General features: G+C 36.6%; 1 protein-coding gene across 2 annotated transcripts; it reads left to right on the top strand.

Moving 5' to 3' along the window:
* Positions 1 to 1,975: 1,975 nt before the first annotated feature.
* LOC112050903 (uncharacterized) lies at positions 1,976 to 22,947 on the top strand. 2 transcript variants are annotated; one of them, XM_024089315.2, is made up of 5 exons: positions 1,976 to 2,108; positions 13,738 to 17,584; positions 19,126 to 19,283; positions 20,409 to 20,480; positions 21,057 to 22,947. In XM_024089315.2, the coding sequence occupies exons 2-5, from the start codon at positions 17,344 to 17,346 to the stop codon at positions 21,144 to 21,146; spliced, it is 561 nt and encodes a 186-aa protein (XP_023945083.1). In that variant the 5' UTR covers positions 1,976 to 2,108; positions 13,738 to 17,343; the 3' UTR covers positions 21,147 to 22,947. The 2 variants fall into 2 exon arrangements, with proteins under 2 accessions (XP_023945083.1, XP_052741008.1); XM_052885048.1 differs by lacking the exon at positions 13,738 to 17,584 and having other exon boundaries at positions 1,978 to 2,108.
* The last annotated feature ends 1,594 nt before the right edge of the window (positions 22,948 to 24,541 follow it).

Here is a 24,541-nt window from a genome sequence, read left to right as displayed (position 1 = left end):
ATGTCATATTTGAACTTTGTTTGAAGCAACGTGTACAAATGTCATGTTTGTACTAGTACAATTATATAGCTTAGTAATCATAGATTTACGATTCGGTACAAGTATTCTATGTTAGTAATAGTTTGTCTTACATACTGATATTAAATGCCAAACTTATTTTTAACCTATTTCATATATTTCAGTTTTTAAATTATTAAGTAATTTTTATTTTTATAAAATGTCAATTGAATAAATCCAAATTCAAAAAATAATATTTCTAAACGCATCGTATACTATTTCCGTCGCGTTAAGGGATATAGTACAAAATTATATGACAGGACCACAGAATGACGTCCCATTCGACTTTTGTACTAGTGTCTCGCTTTCTCTCGCGTACGAGTAAAGCAACTACCGCGACAGAAAATGTGAAGTAGTACATTTTTAAATGTTGAGCCGCTCTTACATTGTGACGTCATGTACGGGACAAATGTCCTGCCTCTTGTATGTCCTACTCAACGCTACTGTCAATCCACATTGGGCCAGCGTGGTGGACTGAGGCCTAACATCTCTAGGCATCTAATTGTTAGAGGAGACTCGAGCTTAGCAGTGAGCCAAATATGGGTTGATAACAAATTAATTTATTATTTCTAAATAAATAGCTGATTATAATTTTAAAATTATTAGTAATACTGAAATATTAAACGACATTTTATATTTTTAAATAAATAGCTTTAAAATCTTAATTTTAAAATTATTAGTAATACTGGAATGTTAAATGACATTTTATTATTACTGTATTTTGTTTCGTCCGTCTCAGCTATTTCTACTGGTTGAGTTTATTTACAGTTTACAGACACCTACTTATAAATTAATAACAATTGAAAAGCCACACATTTTTCCAATTCAAGTCATAGCCAACAGACCTTATTCAGGAAAAAAATCTTACATAAAAAAAAACGAAAGCGGGAGTTGGACTCGTGTGCAGAGGATTCCGTATGATGAATATATAATCAGCTATTGACGTTAAACAATCATATTTTTCTAATTTACTTTAACTTGTAATTTATAGTAAACACAAGATTAGTATTGTATCTAGTTGACAAACCTGTACAACAAACATTTCAAGCAAAATGTGACAAGAATCCCGATGCAGAGTGCTTTTTAAATGATTTAATTATTGTTATATTTGTAAACACAAACACACAAACAGGAGGGGTTTTGATATTATTTAAAGATTTAGACCGATGTCTCTAACGTAATTTATACTAATAGAAAACTATAGAAATTACACTTTTACTTTAAAAAATATTCCGGATTTTCGATATAGCTTGACGGGGATATTTAGTATTTAATAAAGCCTAACGTGTAACGTTGGTAAGTAGGTATATGTCTAGGCTTCATTTTTTTTTCATTATCAACCAATATTCGGCTCTAGTCTCCTCTCAGAATGAGAGGGGTTAGGCCAATAGTCCACCACGCTGGCCCAATGCGGATTGGCAGACTTACCACACGCAGAGAATTAAGATAATTCTCTGGTATGCAGGTTTCCTCACGATGTTTTCCTTCACCGGTTGAGACACATGATATTTAATTTTTTGAAATGCACATAACTAAAAAGTTAGAGGTGCATGCCCTGGACCGGATTCGAACCCACACCCTCCGGAAACGGAGGCAGAGGTCATATCCACTGGGCTATCACAGCTCGCATAAATGGTTAGACTTATCGGATTGGATTGCTCACAATTAACTGTGGCGCGTGCGGAACCCTAAAAAGAAAAAAACGCCCGGCCACACTCGCACCAAAACCGATACGGATTTACCACTTCTCACCCATTACCATGCGGGCGATAAAAACTACCAACGTATAAGGGCACGTAAACACTATCCATTTGCGAGCGTTATGTAATATAACGGACGGCCCGAGCTCTCCTTTTGGGGAGGTTCGGACCAAAAAAGTGTATCCCTGTACTTAAGAGAGGGTCTTTACTCCGCTTACGGCGGTGACTCGCGTAGGTACGCTAAATAAGACATTGTGAGCCGGGTGTTGCTTATGGATAGGGGCCAAAACTATGGTGCTACTCGAGTATGGAGATGCACGTGGTGTCTGCCGAGGGGTTTCCTCGATGGAGGTGAGTCAGGTGCAATTGCTGTGTTTTTATGGTCGCACCATGTTTGAGGGCTTGTTTTTTTTCCCACATCTATATTGGATAATTGACTTCGACGGACTATTCTTTCGTCATTACGAAGGCTATTTACAAACTTATATTTAACTCGTTCAATGAGTTAGGAAATCTAAAAGATTGAAAGCAGGACTTTTGTTTTGTGCGGAATCCAAAAATGTGGGTCTCCATAAACACTTAAACTTTGATTCAATGGTGTAATAAAACAAAATAAAGGTCCATTAGGCCTTTAGCACACAGTAGTAAAATAAAATCTACCCCTTGCGTTTTGAGTATGATGTAATTTACGGACTTTTTTAGTTTTTCACGGCCTCCGTGGCGCAGTGGTATGCGCGGTGGAGTTACAAGACAAAGGTCCTGGGTTCGATCCCCGGCTAGGCCGACTGAGGTTTTCTTAATTGGTCCAGGTCTGGCTGGTGGGAGACATCGGCCGTGGCTAGTTACCACCCTACCGACAAAGACGTACCGCCGAGCGATTTCGCGTTCCGGTACGATGTCGTGTACCGAAAGGAGTGTGGATTTTATCCTACTTCTAACAAGTTAGTCCGCTTCCATCTTAGATTGCATCATCACTTATCATCAGGTGAGATTGTAGTCAAGGGCTAACTTGTAGAGAATAAAAAAAAGAACTCTTGGGGTGTCCACAGCAAAAAGTGAGCTTTGACAATGTTTACTCATATAGATGAGCAAATCGTAGACCGCCTATTAATAGGCAATAGGCTGACCCATTACCCCAAATCGCTAAGGCTTATTCTTTGATATACAATATGGTCAGCTCTTAGGTCATCTAATGCATGTTAAAGTTTGATTAGTATTCAATACGAATATGTATCTAATATGATAAAATTGGGTTCTTCAGATATCTTTACTTAATATTATAAAGCTGAAGAGTTTGTTTGTTTAATTGAACGCGCTAGTCTCAGCAACTACTGGTCCGATTTGAAAAATTCTTTCAGTTTTAGATAGCCCATTTATCGAGGAAGGCTATAGGCTATATATTATCCCCATATTCCTACGGAAACGGGAACCTTATCGAGGAAGGCTATATATTATCCCCATATTCCTACGGAAACAGGAACCACGCGGGTGAAACCGCGCGGCGTCAGCTAGTGCATTATATTGGTTACATTATGAATCTGATTCGAATCTACGTGAACTTACAAGCCATTTTGTAAATTTGAATTTGAAAAGCGACGCAAATTTAACACAATTTGTAAGTTTGCCGACTGCGAACTTGTCCAGATAATGTGTTTGTGTGCAAACTGTGATTTGTGACTGTTGGAGATTCAATTATGAAAGTTGCGAAGTGTACTTTGTGCAACATCAAACCGGGAACTATTTTTTATTTTTTTTTTATTCTTTACAATTAGCCCTTGACTACAATCTCACCTGATGGTAAGTGATGATGCAGTCTAAGATGGAAGCTTGCTAACTTGTTAGGAGGAGGATGAAAATCCACACCCCTTTCGGTTTCTACACGACATCGTACCGGAACGCTAAATCGCTTGGCGGTACGTCTTTGTCGGTAGGGTGGTAACTAGCCACGGCCGAAGCCTCTTACCAGCCAGACCTGGACCAATTAAGAAAACCTCAATCGACCCAGCCGGGGATCGAACCCAGGACCTCCGTCTTGTAAATCCACCGCGCATACCACTGCGCCACGGAGGCCGTCAAAAAGTTGAATTGACTATTCTAAAAGACTATCATAAAAGACTAGACTACTCTTCCTAGTCCTTTAGGACTAGTTGGAGGGGAATGGGAGCATTGGTCGTATATAAAAGATATGGCAAATATACATTGACCTCTTATTTAAAGGACACACAATCATGTAGAAAATTTCATTTAAAAATTGGGCAATTTTGCTTTGACAGTTTTAGAATTATTGGTAAAGAAAATTATACCTAAAGGCCATAATATAGTCCAATATTCAATAAAATCCCAATTCAGAGCAATTTCAACCTTAAGCACTGAGTTTAAGGTTGAATTTGCAAATGCGACTACTTGAATTGAGTGTCAAGAAGTTGTGTTTGGCACTCATTGAGTGGGGACGTTTTTTGGTCGCTGATTGTGCATCCACTTGTTAATAGGAGATCGATGCAAATATACCTTATAAAAGGTACGCTACATTCGCAATGATTTGCATGTTTTTTTTATCATATGTATACGTCTAACCAAGCCGTGATAGCCCAGTGAATGAGCCCGAATATGAGTTCTTAATGATGATGGTATGGTAGTATTTGAAGTAAAATGGAAAAAGAGGTAACGAAGACCAAGGAGAAAATGTTTGGGGGATTGGAACTTTCGACAAAACACCTTTCTTTTGAATAACGTTAAAAATATCTTGATTCTCTTTGATATTTTCGATCCTTATAATACAAATATCCCGGTAATTAGTTAATATGGAATTAATTATGAATGACTGTATTATATTATAATGACTCTAGACTACTAAGTCGAATTAAAATAAATGAATTTCGAGTTTAAGTTATATTATTACCTAATGATGGTAACTTTTATATTAGTTGCTGTCGCCGCGCGGTTTTTTCTGCGTGGTTCCCGATTTCGTAGAAATACGGTAATAATATATAGCCTATAGCCTTTCTCGATAAATAGGCTATTTAACATTGAGAGAATTTTTGAAATCGGACCAGAAGTTTCTTAAAATAAACGCGTTCAAGCAGAAAAACAAACAAACTCTTCAGCTTTACTCGTAATATGTATAGATCAGTATTGAAATTAAAATAAATGTAAGTATTTGTAAATAAATAGAGGATTAACAAATAGTACAGTACTAATAAGTCCTTAAACGTTGTTTACGCTCAACCCCACAGCGCCCCGCCGGGCTTTCGAACGAGGAGTGGCTCAAGAGGCTTTGAGAGCTAATAAATATCGATCGCATTGAAGTACCAAGCCTCGTGATCCATAGTACACGTGGCACCGTACTGGAACGCTAAATCGCTTGATACGTCTTTGCTGGTAGGCTGGTAACCTCCACGCGATGTCGCGTTACCGGCCAAAGTATAAAAGACCACTTTACGCGACGTCGCGTGGTGCGGCAATAAACGTTTTAAAGCATACTAGAATTTGCCGGCACTTTGTAGTACACTCTCATTTATTTTATTACTTCTTGTTTTTAAATTTTTAACAATGTAAGTATAAAATACAAAACGTTATTAAAAATTTATAAAAAAAATCCACCCTCCCGCTGCGGGACATTTGAATGCCCAAGCAACCGGTGGTCAGGGCTCCAGAGTGAGGAACCTCCTCACAATACGCGCCGTCTCAAGAATCACTGCCTTTTGTATCCGACTCTTGATCCAACAGTTAAGCGAAAGTTTCTTAAGGTGTTGGTCGAAGCTTTTAGCTATAAGACCATTGACTGAAACAACTATCGGAACAATAATAGTTGACTCAACATTCCACATGGCGGTAATCTCGTGAGCAAGGTCCAAATATTTTGATACTTTTTCCTTTTCGGCTTTAACCAGATATATTCTTAGCATGGTGGTTTTTTCCACTTACCACCAGGTGTGTCGTCTGCTTGGTCCATCAATTATTACAATAAACAAACAATGAAAATAAAAGTCCTTGTATGACGAAACTGTCACTTAACATGTAGTTAAGTTCCCAGGTTAGCATTACCAGCAATTCGCGACACCAAATAGGGTGGTGTTTGAACATAACATTTAGTGTGGCTGTATTTGGTGCTACGCTGTTTGGTGCAACCGATCTAATTGCGTTACATACGACTTGCGTTGCGGCAAACTATTGTTTTTGTTTGGGTAAAATATTAGAGGACATTTTCAATGGCATAGGTACCCAGTGATTGTTTTGTACTTAGATATGTTACGTGCCTACGAAATCAACGCAAGAAGTGATCCGAATTTAGCGACTGCACTGAACCCCTGGAATTCTGAGAGCTCCTTCAGTGAACAGAATATGGGTGATATGATCATGATGATGATGATGATAGAGTAGACAGTGGGCCAAGCTGATGCTTTACCCATACAAAGTCAGAGCGACTAGCTAGTTGGCAATAAACTAAATACCACGCGTTGATAACAGTTAGTAACCAATTAAAATAAAAACATAATTCGATTCAAACCACCAGAGCACAGTAAATACAGAGCTATCATTAGTGTTATAATTGATGACAATTAAAGAAAAATCTTAATGATTGCGACACGATAGAGTTGTTTTCTGTTGGTCCTTATCTGTGCTGTTGACGATCTAAAAGGCAACTGTCTCTTAGTCATCGGACCTTTTTCGAAAAAGTCGATAGAACCGTTAATAGGCCGAGAGATTGCTAACGATATCTTTGAAAACAAGAAATTAAATGATTTGCTTTTTTATTTTTATAATATTATTTAGTTAATATAATAGCCTTAGGTAGTTACTTGAAATATATATAGGTACGTTGTTTTACTATTATTTTAAAATGATAAACTTGTTTTAATTTATGTAAAATAATCATATTAAATGATTTTCATTTAGTTTCAAACTTCGGACAAATAAAAGGAAAATTCGAATAAACGTAAAAATTAAAAGCACCTCAGAATAAAATAAATAAATAAATTTTATTTCAGTTTAAACAACCCATAGAGTTTTTAATTACAAAAATAACAATCTAGATTAGCTATTAAAATTAGTAAGAATTTTTATCTTAGACTATGTTAGTATTGTTAATGAACCTGAAAATAAATAAATTTATTTGAAAAAAAGTTCATTTAAATAAAGCTGTACAGCGCCCTGCAGCGCTGATTTTCAGTTGTAGCAATGAAAGAAAATGAAAATTTGGTTTTTCCCGTGACAAAATATATTATACTCGTTGGGGTGTTAAGTTATATTTACAATACTGCATACCTGAATGAATTCGAATGAAAATCAATAAAACGTCCGAAAACCATTATTGAATAGGTAAATGGAATGAGGATTCAAATTTACCACCCTGTGGGGTGCGCCTCTTTAGAGGGTTGTAGATGGCGAACGAAAAATTAACAATTTGAAGTAATTATATAACAAAGAAAAATTACTTTTTTTTTGTCTACACAATCTAATATAAAATTTAAAAATGTATCCCGATTACTGTCTACTAGGTGTAGAAGTTTAAAACAAGTTAGTTGAGTTAATTTCATTTCATAAGTATTTAAAAGGTTTTGAAAATACTGTACGTTTTTTTATCCCTGACTAGAATATATGCTCGCGACTGTGTCTGAATGTAACCCTACCAACTTCAAAAAAGAGACTTTTATACAAAGTTTCGCCTTTTACAAACACTTAATGTCGTATTTAAATTAATTTGCATAAAATCTTGACAAACTATATACCTAACCTAACCTTCCTTAACCTTCCTTAGGAATCACTCTATCTATTAGTGAAAAGAAGAAACCACACGAAAATCCGTTTCAGTAATTTTAAGTTTATCGCGAACAAACAAACACGGCGGGGGAATTTGTTTTGTAATATACGTAACGTATGTATAATGTTTACTTAGATTGATGGCAACTTGCCTACTTTATATGTTTTAAATCTATACCTAATATTACAAAGCTGAAGAGTTTGTTTGATTGAACGAGCTAATCTCAAGAACTACTGGTCCGATTTGAAAAATTCTTTCAGTGTTAGTTAGCCCGTTTATCAAGAAAGGCTATAGGCTATATATTATTCCCGTATTCCTACGGGAACGGGAACCACGCAGGTGAAACCGCGAAGGCGTCTAATAGTTACTTTTATATGTTTCATCATAAAAATATTTCGAAGTTTTAGTGTTTTTTCCCGCTTTCACACTATAAACTAAATCTCCTATATTATACCGTTAGCTGGTTATTTTTCCAAAAACACAAAAGAAATCGAAACCAACCAAACAAGGGTTGGACGTAGTTGGAAGTCGGTGCCAAATACGTTCTGTTCTGAATTGTGTTGAATAAATGTGATAATTTATTGGCGCCTGGCGGTTTTGGTGTTTTATTACCATGTTAATTGGTGAATTACATTATTAGTTGGTTTCGTAGTTTTTTATCTAATTTGGTAAAGCCTACGCCAAAGCAGAAAGTAGGCGAAGGTACATATATCCAAGGCATTTATGATCGATTTAGATAAATTAGTTGTTTTCCAAATTAGCACGAAAGAGGTGTTAACAAAGTACAATTAATAAGTATAAATTAATTACTTTATCCTATGTAGGTACGAGAAATTATAAGTTATTGAAAAGTTTAATAAAATGTAAAATGTAATCCATAATCTCCCTTAACCTGGTGCTAACCCGAAAAAATAACAAAAAAAACTGCAGAGTTTTCACTTTAGAATTGACAAAAGTAAAAAGAAATCTCTTTTTTTCCTTGAACATGCGTGCGCCATTCTATAAAGTCATATTTATTTTATATGACTATTTTTGTTTCCTAGGTGAAAAAATTTTACCTAGCCTTCATTTGGGCCTCCAATTTAATTTGATACAGGCCTCCTCCAAGACATGCTACGCCACTGCTTAAATGTAAAATCTAAGCAAAACCAAGTTGTTTATAGGTATATTGTGACAATTATGATTATTACATAGTGACAAGACGTTTAAAAAAGGCTATGAGATAATACTTACATACGCTAAAAGGAATTCAAATGATCTATGAAGTTACATCCTACATTGAACTTACATGTTTCATGTTAACAACGCCTTATATAGATGGCGCTAACTGGCCCAATATGTCCGAATATTTATTGAGAAAACAAATATGTAGAATATAATTTATACCAATACATAAATACAACAGAATACACATTGGTCTAAGCAATTTCATATTCTTTTTTAACGTTATTGCGTATAATATTTAGAATTTGTAGAATTTCGGGCGTTTAATTCTGAAAGAAATCTTTGTAACAATAGTAAGCACATCAGACAGACAATTTTACTATCTTTGACGTATGTTCTTTGACATATACGAAATAGACATTCTATGTAACAAAATATGTTATCCGGTGACCACTGGGGGATATCTTGTGTAGATATATCGATCGTAGATCGATAGATGGGCCTCAAAGCGTCGCGGGTTTGTCATTGGTTTCGCACATTGAGTACTTTCGTCATCACTCGTAACACATTTCTTTATTCATGTTGTGGCTTGTGTTTTTACACTTCCGAAATGAACACGAAGGCATAATTAAGGGATTAAAATAAAAAAAAAAACAGTAAATATTTCCACGTCCACGTCAACTCACAGCATGCGCTTGTTACATACTAAGATAAGATGTGCGATAAAATTGTGCGTTCTTTAGTATGGAGATCCATCCCTCTAACGATTTATATCGATGGTTAGATTGGGTAGATGATATTTTGTTAATTGATTTGATGTGTATATTAATAGGTTGATAATAAAGATCAAAATAGTGCATAGGCCAGTTGGTCATCAGTGTTATTCATAAGGTACCACTGCAGGGAGGTCTTCTATCCCCTAAACATTGAAAAATGCTTTGGAATCTATTCCTCATACACACCTAATATATAAAAATAATTAAAACCGGTTGTTTCAGCAAAGAACGACACAGAACGTGTGACAAAAATTTTAGTACATTAGTATTTTACATATTTTCATTCACCCACTTCTTAACCTTTCGCTTAGTCACATACCGTTTTTAGTCGTTTCCGAATTTGTTTTTCCAATAAATTTGGTGTTTTTATTCCATTATTGCCCCGTACACCGTTAACCGGGCGATGGCCCGAAATGTGCCTTTTACAGAGCGCGTGGTACGGGGGCGCTGCCTACGCCGGTTTCTCTTTGTATTTTTACAATAATTTATTTTGTTTAACCTAATAATGTCTATTTTGCACTCGTCATAACTTGACGAGTCAAAACTTCAAACAACTCTCTATCGAATATAATTCTAATGGAATATATAACTTACTAGCTGACGCCGCGCGATTTTACCCGCGTGGATTAAGTTCCCGTAGGAAAACGGTATTAATATATAGCCTATAGCCTTCCTCATTAAATGGGCTATCTAACATTGAAAGAATTTTTCAATACGGACTAGTAGTTCCTGAGATTAACACGTTCAATCAAACAGACAAACAAACTCTTCAGCTTTATATATTAGTATAGACGTATAGATTAGTTCATCATCATTATTATCAACCCATATACGGCTCACAGCTGAACTCGAGTCTCCTCTCAGAATGAGAGGGGTTAGGCCAATAGTCCACCACGCTGGCCCAATGCGGATTGGCAGACATCACAAACGCAGAGAATTAAGAAAGTTCTCTGCTTGTCTGGTTTCCTCACGATCTTTTTCCTTCACCGTTTGAGACACGTGATTTTTAATTTCTTAAAATGCTGTGTGCATTTTAAGAAATTAAAAATTTCTTAAAATGCACACAGAAACTGAAAAGAAAAAAGAAAACTGAAGGTTCGGGCCGAATTCAAAACCACGCCCTTTGGAATCGGAAGCAGAGGGCATATCCACTGGGCTAACACGGCGTTAAACTTTATATATTTTAATGGAAATGTAACCTATATCAAATGAAATTAAACGAATATTTTCTGTCGCTTCTTTGCTTCAATATCTTAATAAACAAATATTTTGACTTTAAAAAATAGCACATTATGGTGCAGGCTGCTTATTATCAGCCTATTGTAAGGTCCCCTAGCATATTACTTAATAATAAGCTATGCTAACTGAAGAAAACTTCTTTATATTTTACGATGGTAAGGCTTTGTGTATTAAACGTCAATCAAGAAAATTTGTGCTTAGATGATGACAATACTAAGTACTACATAATATGAAAATGCATTTATTGTAACTGGTAGCGACATCTGTATGGAGCTATAGGGAAAATTACGAAACGATCGATTCGCCAGCTACTACTATTGAGCAGAACTTCGGTTCATATCGAAGTATAGCAACGTACCGCTGTGATATACCGCTAGATGGCACTGTAATGATTTATTATGATGGATATGGAGCTCTTTCAATTTTTGTTGGAACTAGATTCGATTGTCAGTGAATACTTGAGCAATTCCCGTTCCTTGACTTTTTCACTATCACATCAATTGTCCTTAAGTTTTCCTAAACCGAAGGTTGCCTTTTGTATGCTGATCTCTTCCTAATTTGTTTTTTATTTCACTTGTTTTTGTCTTTGTGGTGTGCAAATAAAGTATATTTATCTTATCAAATTCGCATATTATTATTATCAAATTGTTTGACAAAAATTTTGACAGTTTACATGACGTGTAATGGTAGGTGTCCACTGATCCGCATCAGTGGACATCATCACTGATGAATTTTACGGCAGAAAAAATCCGTTAACGGTACGGTACGGTTAGGTACGGTAGAAAAAAGGTCAAATCAAAAGGTTCTACTAATTACTGATTTCCAAAAACTACCTACCTCATTATTTACACCGTCACATTAAAATTATAATACCGAGAACAACTAAAACTGAATACGACATTGTTGGTAAAATAAACGGGAGTAGGACATTTTGTTATTGAGTTTTATAGCCATTGTAATAGCCGGGTAGAGCGCCGCCATGTTAATGCTTGCTCGGAAGCCAATCAATCTAATGGCGAATACATTTAATATCGTATTGTCAGTAATATTTGGGGCATACCGCATTACAGTCAATGTCCCCGTATCATACAATCTATACCACAACTTAAGCTACATACACATGCTCATTTCAAGCACGAAAGCATGCTACTATGGAGCAGTTGCCACTTATTAGCATGTGTATCGCAACATTGCTAATAATAAGCATGCTTATTTCGAGGTTGCTCAAAAATCAACAGTCGTGCGATTTATGAGCATGCTATTTGCTGCGCGGGTGGAAGGGGGCGTGCTTTTAGCGCGTCTGAAAAGGTTTGCTTATTGAGTATGCTAGTCGATCAGCATTTCTATTCTGTATTCTGTTCACCTTCATCTCTCCCTGTCTAACACGATACTATAGACAGAAAGCGATAGATACAAATTAGCATTTGTAATTGGAATGTTTGCTTTGAGCATGCTTATTCAGGAGCATACTTAAAAATAGCATGCTTATTGCTAGCAAATGTAAACTGATGATAAGCATGCTAGTATAGAGCATACTTAATAGCACGTTTTTAACATGCTATTTTAGAGCATGTGTAACAGTACCTTTAGTATTGAAATAGATTGATTAGACTAGACTACAGTTACTTGATTATTCTTTATAGAAATATACCTAGTACTACTAGTAAGTAAGCTTTAGTAAGGGGAAAAAATTCCAAAGAAGCCTAAATGTTTGCCTCATAATAATTATCCTCAAAAAATAAAAAATACGCATTATTATACGTTAGAGGATAAAAGATCTTTGAAAAAGAAGTTATAAGTTTTATTTACAAATTAAAACTGGCAACAAACTACCAACGAAAAAATGCACGGTTCACAACAATTATAAAATCGATGATATGGACTAAGCACGCATCCGACAGCCCTCCAACCTTCCGGGGGGTCAACCGGTGGTTTAGGGGTAAAGGGGTAAGGGGGCATGCATTATGTAGCGGCAATCAGGTACGTGTTTGATAGTGATTGTCCGACCGATGACAGCACAGGGAAACATGGAGTCGATGATGATGGTAAAAAAAAAAAAAAAGTAATTTCGATTGTGAATATTTTACTGATTTTTTTTTTAAAATCATGTACTATTAAGAGCAGCAGGCATTTTTTTCGAAAATTCTTTTAGTGTTAAACTGACTTTAAACATTTTTTAAAAAAAGTTTGTCAGCCAATACGGTAGATAAGCTCTGGGGTTTGGGTATTATAGCTTTGGAAGCAGTGGCGTAGCTAGTAATCAAAGATTTGGGTGTACTCTTCTATAACAAGATCCCCAAGACTGTGATGGACTTGCCAATGCACAACTTTAAGCAATGTGTTAAAAAACATTTACTTAGTCGAGGTTACTACACTATTGATGAGTTCCTTAACGACAAAGGTGCTTGGAGGCCATTGGATCAGCTTCCACCTTCACACAGGAAATAAAACTATAAGAAATTGTAATTTAATTGTTATCAAATGTAAATTGTAATACTGTATGACTTTTTCAAAAGAGCAACTGTTGAGTTTCTTGCCGGTATCTTCTCAGCAGAACCTGCCTTCCGACCCGGTGGTAGAATCTTTACAAATAGTCAACTGACGTGTCAAAAGTGCTTGTAAACTGAGCCTACTTGAAATAAATGAATTTTGAATTTTGAATTTTGACCCTGGTGCAAATAAAAAATGGAGCCCCATTACTAAACCTTATGGAGCCTACTAACTACACTGGTTAGGATTTATTCAGTAAAAGTATTGAAGAAACAAATACTTTCATTTATAGAAGGTGAACTTGAACTTCTCTCAACAGTGTTGCCATGATTAAAGTCGGGTTGCAACCTGACATAATTATTATGATAATGGGAGAAATTTTCGAAAAGTTCAGTTCGATTGCGAATTTCTGTTAAGGATTCGAGGGCCTTGAGCTTTAGGGCCTCCTCTACCTCTACTCTACCCCTGGGTAGCTACGCCACTGTTTGGAAGGTAACACTTAGCAGGTTACACAGATAAAAGTTTAAAGTGTAATTTTGATTTCTTGCAGATAATACGAGAAATCATGTGACTCCAAAAATTTAACTTCGTGGCAAACTACCTCCAGAGACTATTAAAAGTGGTTTCGAAGTGATGAGGACATGATTCTGTCAGTCAAGGTCTTGAATATTGAATATTCTTAAAAATGGATTTATGTACGACCCATAGAAATATTATATTATATAAACTCTCATAAAATTAAGTGTTCCTGAAATTATTATTTTACTCTTTTCATGCAACTTAGATTAGTTTTGTAAATTAGTACCAAGGTTAGCATCTTGAAGTTGTTTCTTTTTATGTTAAGTTAACTAAATGAAGACAGAAAAATTTATTATAAAATAGTTTTTTCTTTCTTCGTTGAAGTAAAATTGTTTTTATTAAGTTGTACATTTGAAAGTGCTCGCCTTGAGGATTTGTCATTTTACCCAAGGAGAAGCGGACACGGCGAATCTCACGAAACTTTATAAGGAATTTCAATCCGGAATATCGCTGAGTCGGTAATGAATTGGATGAAACTCGCTACGGAGTGTCGCGCTATGAAGGCGTCGAGTTTGAAATTTTTCTTCGGAAAATTGGAAGATTTTCTCGGTGACAAAGTTTTCTTAAAGGGAAAATTTTATTTAGAGTACAGAGGTTGGAAGTTGGAGTTATTTTGAAATAAGTAATACTGTATTACAGAAGTAATACCGTGTTATTACATATTGCATGTGTATTTGTTCGTAGCATGTTTAGTAAAAGCATAATTGGACTGGTTTTATGTTATTAAAATAAACCTGCGCTATATTCGTTGCGTTTACATACATTGCGTGCTTTTATTATTTCAATATGTATTTCAAAATCAATACATATAAATAAAATTAAAATGTCTGTCTGTGAATTCAAAATACCTATTTTTTAAAGTGCTTATATCTATTTACATGATAGATACTAAAATAACATTATCATTATTTACCTATATTCGGCTCACTGCTGAGCTCGAGTATCCTCCAGACTAATCGCTAGAACGGCAAAACGGCTCCACGGCTCCGCTGTGCCGTCACCACACGGCTGGAGGGTGTCGTACAACGCGACCTGTAATTTCTGTGTAAGCATTGTTAATCCTGAATATAGCGTGCGCAACCGGTTTTAATACTTGCTTTATAAAAAAAAAACTTACATAAATGAAACCTCAATAACTCCACAATTGAGGATCTGGACGCAAGACTTTGGTACTGAGTTCGAATCATGCTGGCCGGAGTAATTTCGTGTTCTAATACTAGTTTTATATAACCGAATTAAGTTACAACTTGAACGGTTTCGAGAGCGAACCGATCCAGATAGGCGACGTCACTTTGGTAATTGTTTTTATTTCGTTATTTAATTATATACGATATTAACATTCATAGGTACACCATTCATAGTAAATGTCTAGGCGCAATTCTATTTGTATCATCGTGTTCGACCTACATTTCTGTGATCGATCAGGTTTTTCGGAGTCGCAAACGGTAAAAGTAGATGATCTGAGCTGCAATTCCTCTATTTTACAATTTTACACACGTCGACTACCTTTTCGCGTATAACACGTTTTATTCGAATTTGAACTTTATGTTTATAGGATACCAAAATTAAAATGTCACTAACAACGAACTTGCCATGGAAACTCCGCGACATCTTTTCGTCCGAAATTTCTCAGCGCCTGAAGACGAAATTCTTCGAACAGTGTGTGTTGCCAATGATGACCTACGGATCCGAAACTTGGTCGCTAACTATGGGCCTTATTAGAAGGCTTAAAATCACTTAGCGGGCGATGGAGAGAGCTACGCTTGGAGTTTCTCTGCGCGATCGAATCATAAATGAGGAGATCCGCAGACGAACCAAAGTCACTGACATAGCTCAGCGAGTCGCGAAGCTGAAGTAGCAATGAGCAGGCCACATAGTTCGAAGAGCCGATGGACGTTGGGGTCCCAAGGTGCTGGAATGGCGACCCCTCGCCGGAAAGCGCAGCGTTGGTTGTCCCCCCACTTGGTTGACCGACGACATCAAGCGGCTTGAGACCATTATGCTTGGAAGTCCATGCAAGAGGCGTATGTCCAGCAGTGGACGTCCATCGGCTGATAATGATGATCATGACAAGTAATTTACTTCAAACTTTGTCAAACTTAGTAACGTTGGTGAGATGTTCGGTTGATTAAAAAGCAAATATCAAATGGATTCAGTCACTCTATACATCAATGAAGCACGCCTGAAAACGTATGGTGAAAATAAAACCTATATTAATCGAAGGATAGTAGCGTGGCCGATACGGGCGGGCGCGCACGGGTCGCCGGTTCGCTTCCCCGGCGATACATTCTTGTATTGAGTGTTGATTACTTACAATTGATTGAGTGTACACTATGTAAATAGTCATGTTTTTACCGTTTTATCTATGTTATTTATCTTAAAAGTGTTTGTTTAGGTCACATTTTTATTCTGTCCACTGGTCGAATTTAACTGTAATTAATTAATTAAATTAAACTCAGTAACTAGATAATTTTTAATTTATTTAATTTATCGATGAACAGTTTTAGTTTTACACGCGTAGTTTTCATTCATGTGGAATACTGTGACAACATGTATTTTATGTTATTTTAGTAAAGATGTAGGTTTCTAATCCCCTTCCTGAAGTTATACTGCGGTATTAGGAAGGAAAGGAGGAGATGAGACAAAAAAAAGGTTTCTGATGGTGAAAGAACTTTTTTAATCGGTCAAGTAGACATCATCATCATATCAGTCGATGGACGTCCACTGCAGGACATAAGCCTTTTGTAGGGACCCTTGACTACAATCTCACCTGATGTTAAGTAATAATGCAATCTAAGATGAAAGCGGGCTAACTTGTTAGGAGGAGGATGATAATCCACACTCCTTTCGATTTGTACACGACATCGTACCGGAACGCTAAATCGCTTGGCGGTACGTCTTTGCCGGTAGGGTGGTAACTAGCCACGGTCGAAGCCTTCCTCCAGCCAATGGTTGGACGAGAAAATTGTTGTTTTTCAACTTTTCAACTACAGGTTAGTCCAGGTATTAAAAAAACAAACATACTCTACACGTATAAAAAAAGCAAGAACGCGCAGTGTTGGTCGACCCCCACCAGGTGGACTGACGACATCAAGCGAGTCGCAGGGATTCGCTGGATGCAGGCGGCTCAGTATCGTGATGTTTCGAAGTCCCTACAAAGGTCTATGTCTTACAGAGGACGTCCGCTGATATGATGATGATGATGATGATGATGATGATGATGAAAACGTGACAACAAGAGTTAGGTGCCTACTTTCGCTTCTAGTATCAGTGCGGATATTCCAAGGACAATGATGACGTTCTGAATATTTTTTTTTCTTGTGTTCTATTGTAATTAGGTCGTACCATTTTACGACGTCGCCTCAAGTAGTCCTTTATCCTTTGATATTATACCCCTGCTAGCCTTTGTTACAAAAATCAACATTAATTTTCCCCCTAACCATATAGTTACCTTCTTTTTTTTGCAAGAAGCAATACAAAAAAAACAGACATTTTAACACAGAAGGACAAGTAATGTATATTTACAGTTAGTGTGAAAATTTAAAAGTGCTAAAGATTCGCACGAAAACTAAGCAAAATGGGATGTGGTTCTTCGGGTCACGTGATAGCCCCGGCAGAGGACGGCCACAAGATGGCCAATGGCAACGATAAGATGACCAATGGCAACGACAAAAAGGCCAGTTGCAACGAGGCAAACGACACAAACAAGGCAAACGAGGCAAACGAGACAAACAGGGCAAACGGAGCAAACAGTCACCACCATACTGACGATTTACCGACTGTAGTGTTACCCGATACTCCCGCTAAGCCTAGACCTCGTAAGTAAACTCAATAACTTTTTTTTTTGCAAAAATAAGCAATAACATATACCTAATATTTTTTTTTATTTTGCTATTATCCACGAAAAGTCGACGAACCCATGCGACAACGTCAACCAGGTCCACAACGTGCAACTTGCACGGTAAGAGTCAACATCTCCTGAGGATGCTCCGGTTTCGGGATGAAACGTACGTAGAGAGTATTTTGTCGGACCTGGGTGACGTTGTCGCATGGGTTCGTCGGCTTTTCGCGGATGATAGCAAAATAAATAAATTATTATATATTCATGATGAACTTCCTCAAAGTAACGCCTGCTTCTATCCAATATTTAAAATAAAGGTCTAACAACGGTATTTTGAATTCTTTGATAGAATTAATTTCTCACAAAATTACCAATCTTATTGATATTTTCGACTATCGGACGCCTACAAATTCGTCCTCGTAAATTCATTTTTATACAAATCGCGGTAAGCAATGGGATAAAAAGTATTTAAATGGTATCCCTATCTATTTATAAAGCGTAGCCTAAGTATCTTAGAACTCCATTTTTTTACTTGTTTTTAAACCACCTTTGTGTTCGAACAAATAATTGAACAAAAAATCTTCAAATCGGTCAAACTGCTTCAGAGTTTTAGCGAAACTAACGGTGAACATTTTTTTAAAAGACTCATTCTCCTGAAAGCGTTTTCTAACAAAGTTACCTACAGCCTTTGTGACAAAGGAGTTGTGGTGGATATTCAAAAATGTTTTTACGTGCTAAATTTTTATGCTGCCTTAGTCTTGTTTGTTGCTTAGCAAAATTGTTAATTCAACAAAATAAAAAAAACACATTATGTTGTGTATGTTTTATGTAAATAAACATACACTCAAAGTATATGCCTAGAATAGATTCCACGTTATTTTATTTTTTTATTATTCAAAATGATTGTTTAATTACTTTGTACGCGGGAAATTAATTTTTTTACAAATCCCTTGGGAATTATAAATTTATAGCCTATATATATGTTGCTGAATATACTTCTCAATTTCGTAAGTTTTATTAAAATCGGTTCTGCCGTTCCAAAGTTTACACAAACAGTCAGGCAGATAAAAATATGAAAATTTTGTTTGTGTTAAGTAAGCTATCTTAGTACCTACCTATAACACAGGCTGTACTTTACAGGGGATAGATTACATAGGGGCTAGATAGTGACGTGGTATTGTCACAGAATACACATGTACAAGGTATTGTTTAAGTATATTTATATTTATGTATTGATGATGATTATGGTGTCTCAAACGGTGAAGGAAAAACATCGCGAGGAAACCTGTCTACCTGAGAATTTTCTTGAGTCTCTACGTGTGTGAAGTCTGCCAATCCGCTTTTGGCCAGCGCGGGGGACTAAGGCCTAACCCCTCTCATTCTGAAAGGAGACTCGTGCTCAAAAGTGAGCCGAATATGGGTTGTCAATAATGATGATGATTGATGATGATGTACTTATTAATTGATTTAATTTGATATAATAATCATACTTAATAATACATTAATTGTCCCAACCAGCGATCGCGTTTGAGATCCCCATAGAGGAGTTCGACGTGAACCCCAAGGCGACGACCCCTCCCCCGCACCTGCAGAGGCTGCTGCACCCCCCGCCCGCTGACATCAAACTACCCGACATCAGGGAGAAATTGGCCGAAGCTGAGCAGAGGAGACTTCTGGTAAGTACCTACATATATATTTTTTTCTTTTTTTATTGAGAAAGAAAGAAAGAATACAATAAGGAAATAATAAAAAAATACAACCGACTTCAAAACCTAAAAACGTACCCACTAAACTAAAAAGTGAAAAGTAACAGCATAATATGTTCTACCTGCTGATCAGTATGAAGGCGGTGCTAAGCCGGTGATGTATTAATCACGCCATGTGAGAATATCTTATAGATTTAGATTTTGCAGACAGTGTTGTTTTATGTGGTCCTGTCAGAAATGGCTTAAATTAAGACAACACCGGCTAAGCACTGCCTTCATACTGATCAGCAGGTAGAACTAATGACAGTCACAACCTATTTATGTGGAAAGTTCTCAATAATACAAATTAATCAAGTCCAAACACAAGGTAACTGCTGTACATCGCCGAGGAGTTCCCTCGTCTGTTTTATGGCTCCATCATCCGATCGATTTTAAACCTTCATGAAATTGTAGTGCTTAAAAGTACTAAATGGAAAAGTATACGAACACACTAGACACCCATATAATTTTCGAAAGTTCCCCTCAATTTCTCCAGGATTCCATCATCAGATCTCGACATGATGGCAATAGGACCAAATAGGGACTATACCGTTTCAAACAAAAAAAGGATTTTTGAAATCGGTCCAGGCGTCTTTGAGTAATCGGTGTACATACATAAAAAAAAATACCGACCGAATTAAGAACCTCCTCGTTTTTGAAGTCGGTTAATTAAGCTAACTTATACTAATAACTATACAAATCATGCCCACGTGGAATGGTGGCAAGAATACTGGCTGCATTTCCGCGCTGGACAGCCAGGCTGAAACGTTGCACAAAAAATGAGCCAGCCTTTTTGTCACCAGACGAGGCAACTATGAATGATGAAGGACCATTAAGGCTTCATTCGCACGAGAGTTTTTTAACGGACGTGAAAAAAGCGAAAGGGGTGTGGATTTTCATCCTCCTCCTAACATGTTAGCCCGCTTCCAAATTAGCTTGCATCATCACTTACCATCAGGTGATATTGTAGTCAAGGGCTAACTTGTAAAGAATAAAAAAATAGTAGTACATCCCTACATGAATACTGTCTTAATGCACAATTACTTTTTCTTATAGATTCTACAGCAACGGGCGGCGTCAGCACAAAAAAGAGCTCAAAGAATGACAAAGTCCTCGAAAATTAATGACGTAAGTTGTGTTTTTCACAAATGTGTTATTTTTAACTGACTTCCAAAAAGGAGGAGTAGTTTAAAATAAATGTATGAAACTGTTTGAAGTGTACGACCATTTTAAAAACTCGTGCAGTTATCGAGGTTTGTAAATTGGTATAAAATTTGTGTCTACTGTTTGTAGTTACAAAGTTGCTAGTAAAAATAGATGGGAGGTGCGAAATTTTCAATATTTTATAGTGTTTTTCTGTAACTTTTCTTTTTGTTACATAAAGTTATTATAAAAATAATTTTAAAAAAACTTTCGCTATCAACCAATATTCGGCTCACTGTTGAGCTAGTCTCCTCTCAGAATGAGAGGGGTTAGGCCAATAGCCCAATACGGATTGGCAGACTTCACACACGCAGATAATTAAGAAAATTATCTGGTATTGCAGGTTTCCACACGATGTTTTCCTTCGCCGTTTGAGACACGTGATATTTAATTTCTTAAAATGCACAAAACTGAAAAGTTGGAGGTGTAGGATTCTAACCCACGCCCTCCGGAATCGGAGGCAGAGGATCATAAAAACTTCACCTCTTTATAATATTTCAGGATTTCCTCGGACCTGAAGAAAGCAAACATGGCCCCAACGTGGTTACCATTTCACCGGAGCCCGGCGTTTGTGAAGACAAAAACATATGATAACTTACAACTACTTATAGAAAATAATGAGCAATTTCGACACTCGTGATATTTGGTATTATGTAGACGTTAAATATTATTTCCTTGAAAAATATTATGATTATTATCTTCTTTAATTTAATTAGTGTTCCGTATCCAAAGGGTAAAACGGAACCCTATAAATAAGACTCCGCTGTCTGTCCGTCTGTCACCAATGTGCCTAGTGGGAGTTTTCAATATTTACATACTGTTACTATCACGTTGACGTTTACGCAAATTTGTATGGAATTGAAACAGTTGTGCAGTAGTGCCACTAGATGGCGCTGTTTCAATTCCTTACAAATTCGCGTTTACGTTAAGTGAAAGTAACAGTATCAAACCAAAGATTACAGTGTATTATCAAACTGCCACTAAACTCTGGTTGTCCCATAATCCGTGATAGTTGGAACGGTGTATTAGAGTTAAAACGAAAAAAATTTCTTGAAAAAAATTATAACTCAACTTTTTCATTTAAAAGTATATAGATTCCTAAAAATTGTTTGTACCTACTTACATTGTTTTGTTTTAAAATTAATTTTAAAATTTATTTACATATTTCTTCCAATCATATTTTCGTGTTCCACTCCTATTGATTAATTTATATAGGTAATTAATCTAGTAGAATAGTTAAGATGCAAGTAACTATTCAAAATTATAAATACATGTACATAAAATACAAATGATATGTTATAATTCTATCGAAATTTTAACTATTATATCCCAACAGCTGTGTCTTAATTAGGTATGTTCAATATTTTCTTCCATGTGTAATATACAAAACGTATTTCTTAGCATATCTTTAATGGAAAGCCATTAAATGTACAATGAGCTTTTTTCTTCATTTTCTTTGTTTCTTTCAATAATTTTAGCAGACTCAAGAGGTGATTACAAAAATAGGAAAACTAATGTCGAACAAAGATTCACAAAATTTTGACAGGACAACTTAATAACAAATCAAACTGTAACCAAAATAAGACCCTAGATTGGCAGAGAATGACCTTGAGTGAAGTCACGCACTTGTGAACGATGTGTGTAGGGTTAAAGGCGCCTTTGACAGATATCTAACACTACCCTTTTCCACTCAAGTTACTCTCCCCGCCTATCCCAAGTAGAAGTAACCCATAAAGAATTACACAACAAAAGATGTGGACGGCTCGAACGCCATGAGTACACTGAAGCCGTCCGTACCGCAAGTCGTTGCAACGCGGAGATAACTATAAAGCGACTGAGTTAGTATAGACTATATAGCTAAACGTGATTATATTTGTACCTGAAAGTTTTTTCATCCTCCCCCTAACAAGTTCGCCCGCTTCCATCTTAGATTCAGGTGAGATTGTAGTCAAGGGCTAACTTGTAAAGAATAAAAAAAGTTAACATTTCTAGCATGAGAACTAACGTAGAATCCGCGCCGCGAAACAAGTCCTGTAGACGCGCCGCTAATGTCATAATGACGCTCATCACCATTTGCTAATAGCGATCTTATTGTCATTTACATAAGGCGCTATCAATTTTAGTTCAAGTTTTAGCCGCGGGGCGTCTTTCGTAGCGCGGAGTCTAGACGGAGAAGTAAATTGTCGAATTACAAGTATTTGGCATGACGTCAAAACCGAATATCTTTTGACTGACCATGTTGTCTATTTATTTCTTTGTCATCAGCGTGATATAACATTAAGTCACAAATCACAAAGGTATAAGTTAATAAATGTTACTAATTCTAATAAGTAAGTTCCTATGATGTTATTATTATTTATATACATATGTATTTACTTACGAAAAAAATATAAACGTGTGTTTCTAAAATAAAACATTTTTTTAGCTTCAAAATAGTATTAATTTATGTTTTTAAAATCTTTTATCTGTAAGGCTAGACAGAGAGATAGAGACTTATTTGTGACTGACATTGTCAAGTTATTTATACATCATTCCAGAATAGCGCAACAGCAGGCTTATTTATTAACTTTGACGTAGTTGAGGTACGAAATTGTTATTCTACGTAACAAATGTCATCCGGTGCTTACTGAGAACCCTTTCTGGTTTTTCTTTTTTTTTTTTTTTTATTCTTTACAAGTTAGCCCTTGACTACAATCTCACTTGATGGTGTGATGATGCAGTCTAAGATGGAAGCGGGCTAACTTGTAAGGATAAGGATGAAAATCCACACCCCTTTCGGTTTCTACACGGCATCGTACCGGAACGCTAAATCGCTTGGCGGTACGTCTTTGCCGGTAGGGTGGTAACTAGCCACGGCCGAAGCCTCCCACCAGCCAGACCTGGACAAATTAAGAAAATCTCAATCTGCCCAGCCGGGGATCGAACCCAGGACCTCCGTCTTGTAAATCCACCGCGCATACCACTGCGCCACGGAGGCCGTCAAAATGATTATATTGTACAGTAGGTAGATGACATTTCTTAGCTGATTTGGTGTTTACTTTAATAGGTTATTAAAAACTGAAAAGTTGAAAATGCATGCCCCGGATCGGATTCAAACCCACACCCTCCAGAATCGGAGGCAGAGGTCATATCCACTAGGCTATCATTATATATCTATACTTATATATGTTTTAAAAAAGAATATTCGCCATATCTTTTTTTTTAATAACCAATATTCCCATCCCCCTCCAACTAGTCGGGAAAGACTGTATTAGGAGTGGGTGCAATAGACCAACGGGCCGGGATCGAACCACCACCCCTCGGTGATAAGACCGACCGTTCTTACTGTTGAGCTGAGGCTCAATAAAACTGTAACAGGTCAAATTCTATCCATTGAAGATATTTTGAAAATAATAGTTTGAAAATAATATTATCGATACTGAAGTCAAAAATATATTTTTTTTATTTTTTGTCTGTCTGTTTGTATTTTTGTTGACCGGGAATCAGGCTGAAACTACTAAATGAATTCCAATGAATTTGAGACCGCTGTCAATTTTAGTTCAGGTTTTAGCAGTGGGACTTCTTTCATGAAAAGGACTCTATGTGTAACCGACATCAATTATCTCTAACTGCCATCATCCGACATTCGAGTAATGAACATAGTCAGCTACTTCCAGATATATGGATCCATATCCGGCCCGATGTCATACGACAGACATTTGAATAGTCTGCTATTCAATGAGATACTAACAGTGACGTGCACAAGTTTCTTAATCAGGGTACGCACTAGTGGCGCAACTATAGTGTAGCTGATAAAATTCCACGGTCCAAAGGGCCCTTGAACTTCATGGGATCACAGAAGTAAAGTCCTTTTCATGAAAGAAGTCTCCCAGACGCGGCGCTAATGTCTTTATTGGCACACGTTTTTTTTTTTTTTATTTTTTTTTTATTCTTTACAAGTTAGCCCTTGACTACAATCTCACCTGATGGTAAGTGATGATGCAGTC

This window comes from Bicyclus anynana, chromosome 13 (genome assembly GCF_947172395.1).
Source record: "Bicyclus anynana chromosome 13, ilBicAnyn1.1, whole genome shotgun sequence".
Lineage (NCBI taxonomy): Eukaryota > Metazoa > Arthropoda > Insecta > Lepidoptera > Nymphalidae > Bicyclus > Bicyclus anynana.
Note: the sequence above shows the minus strand (reverse complement) of the source record. Positions and strands in the feature narration are given on the sequence as shown.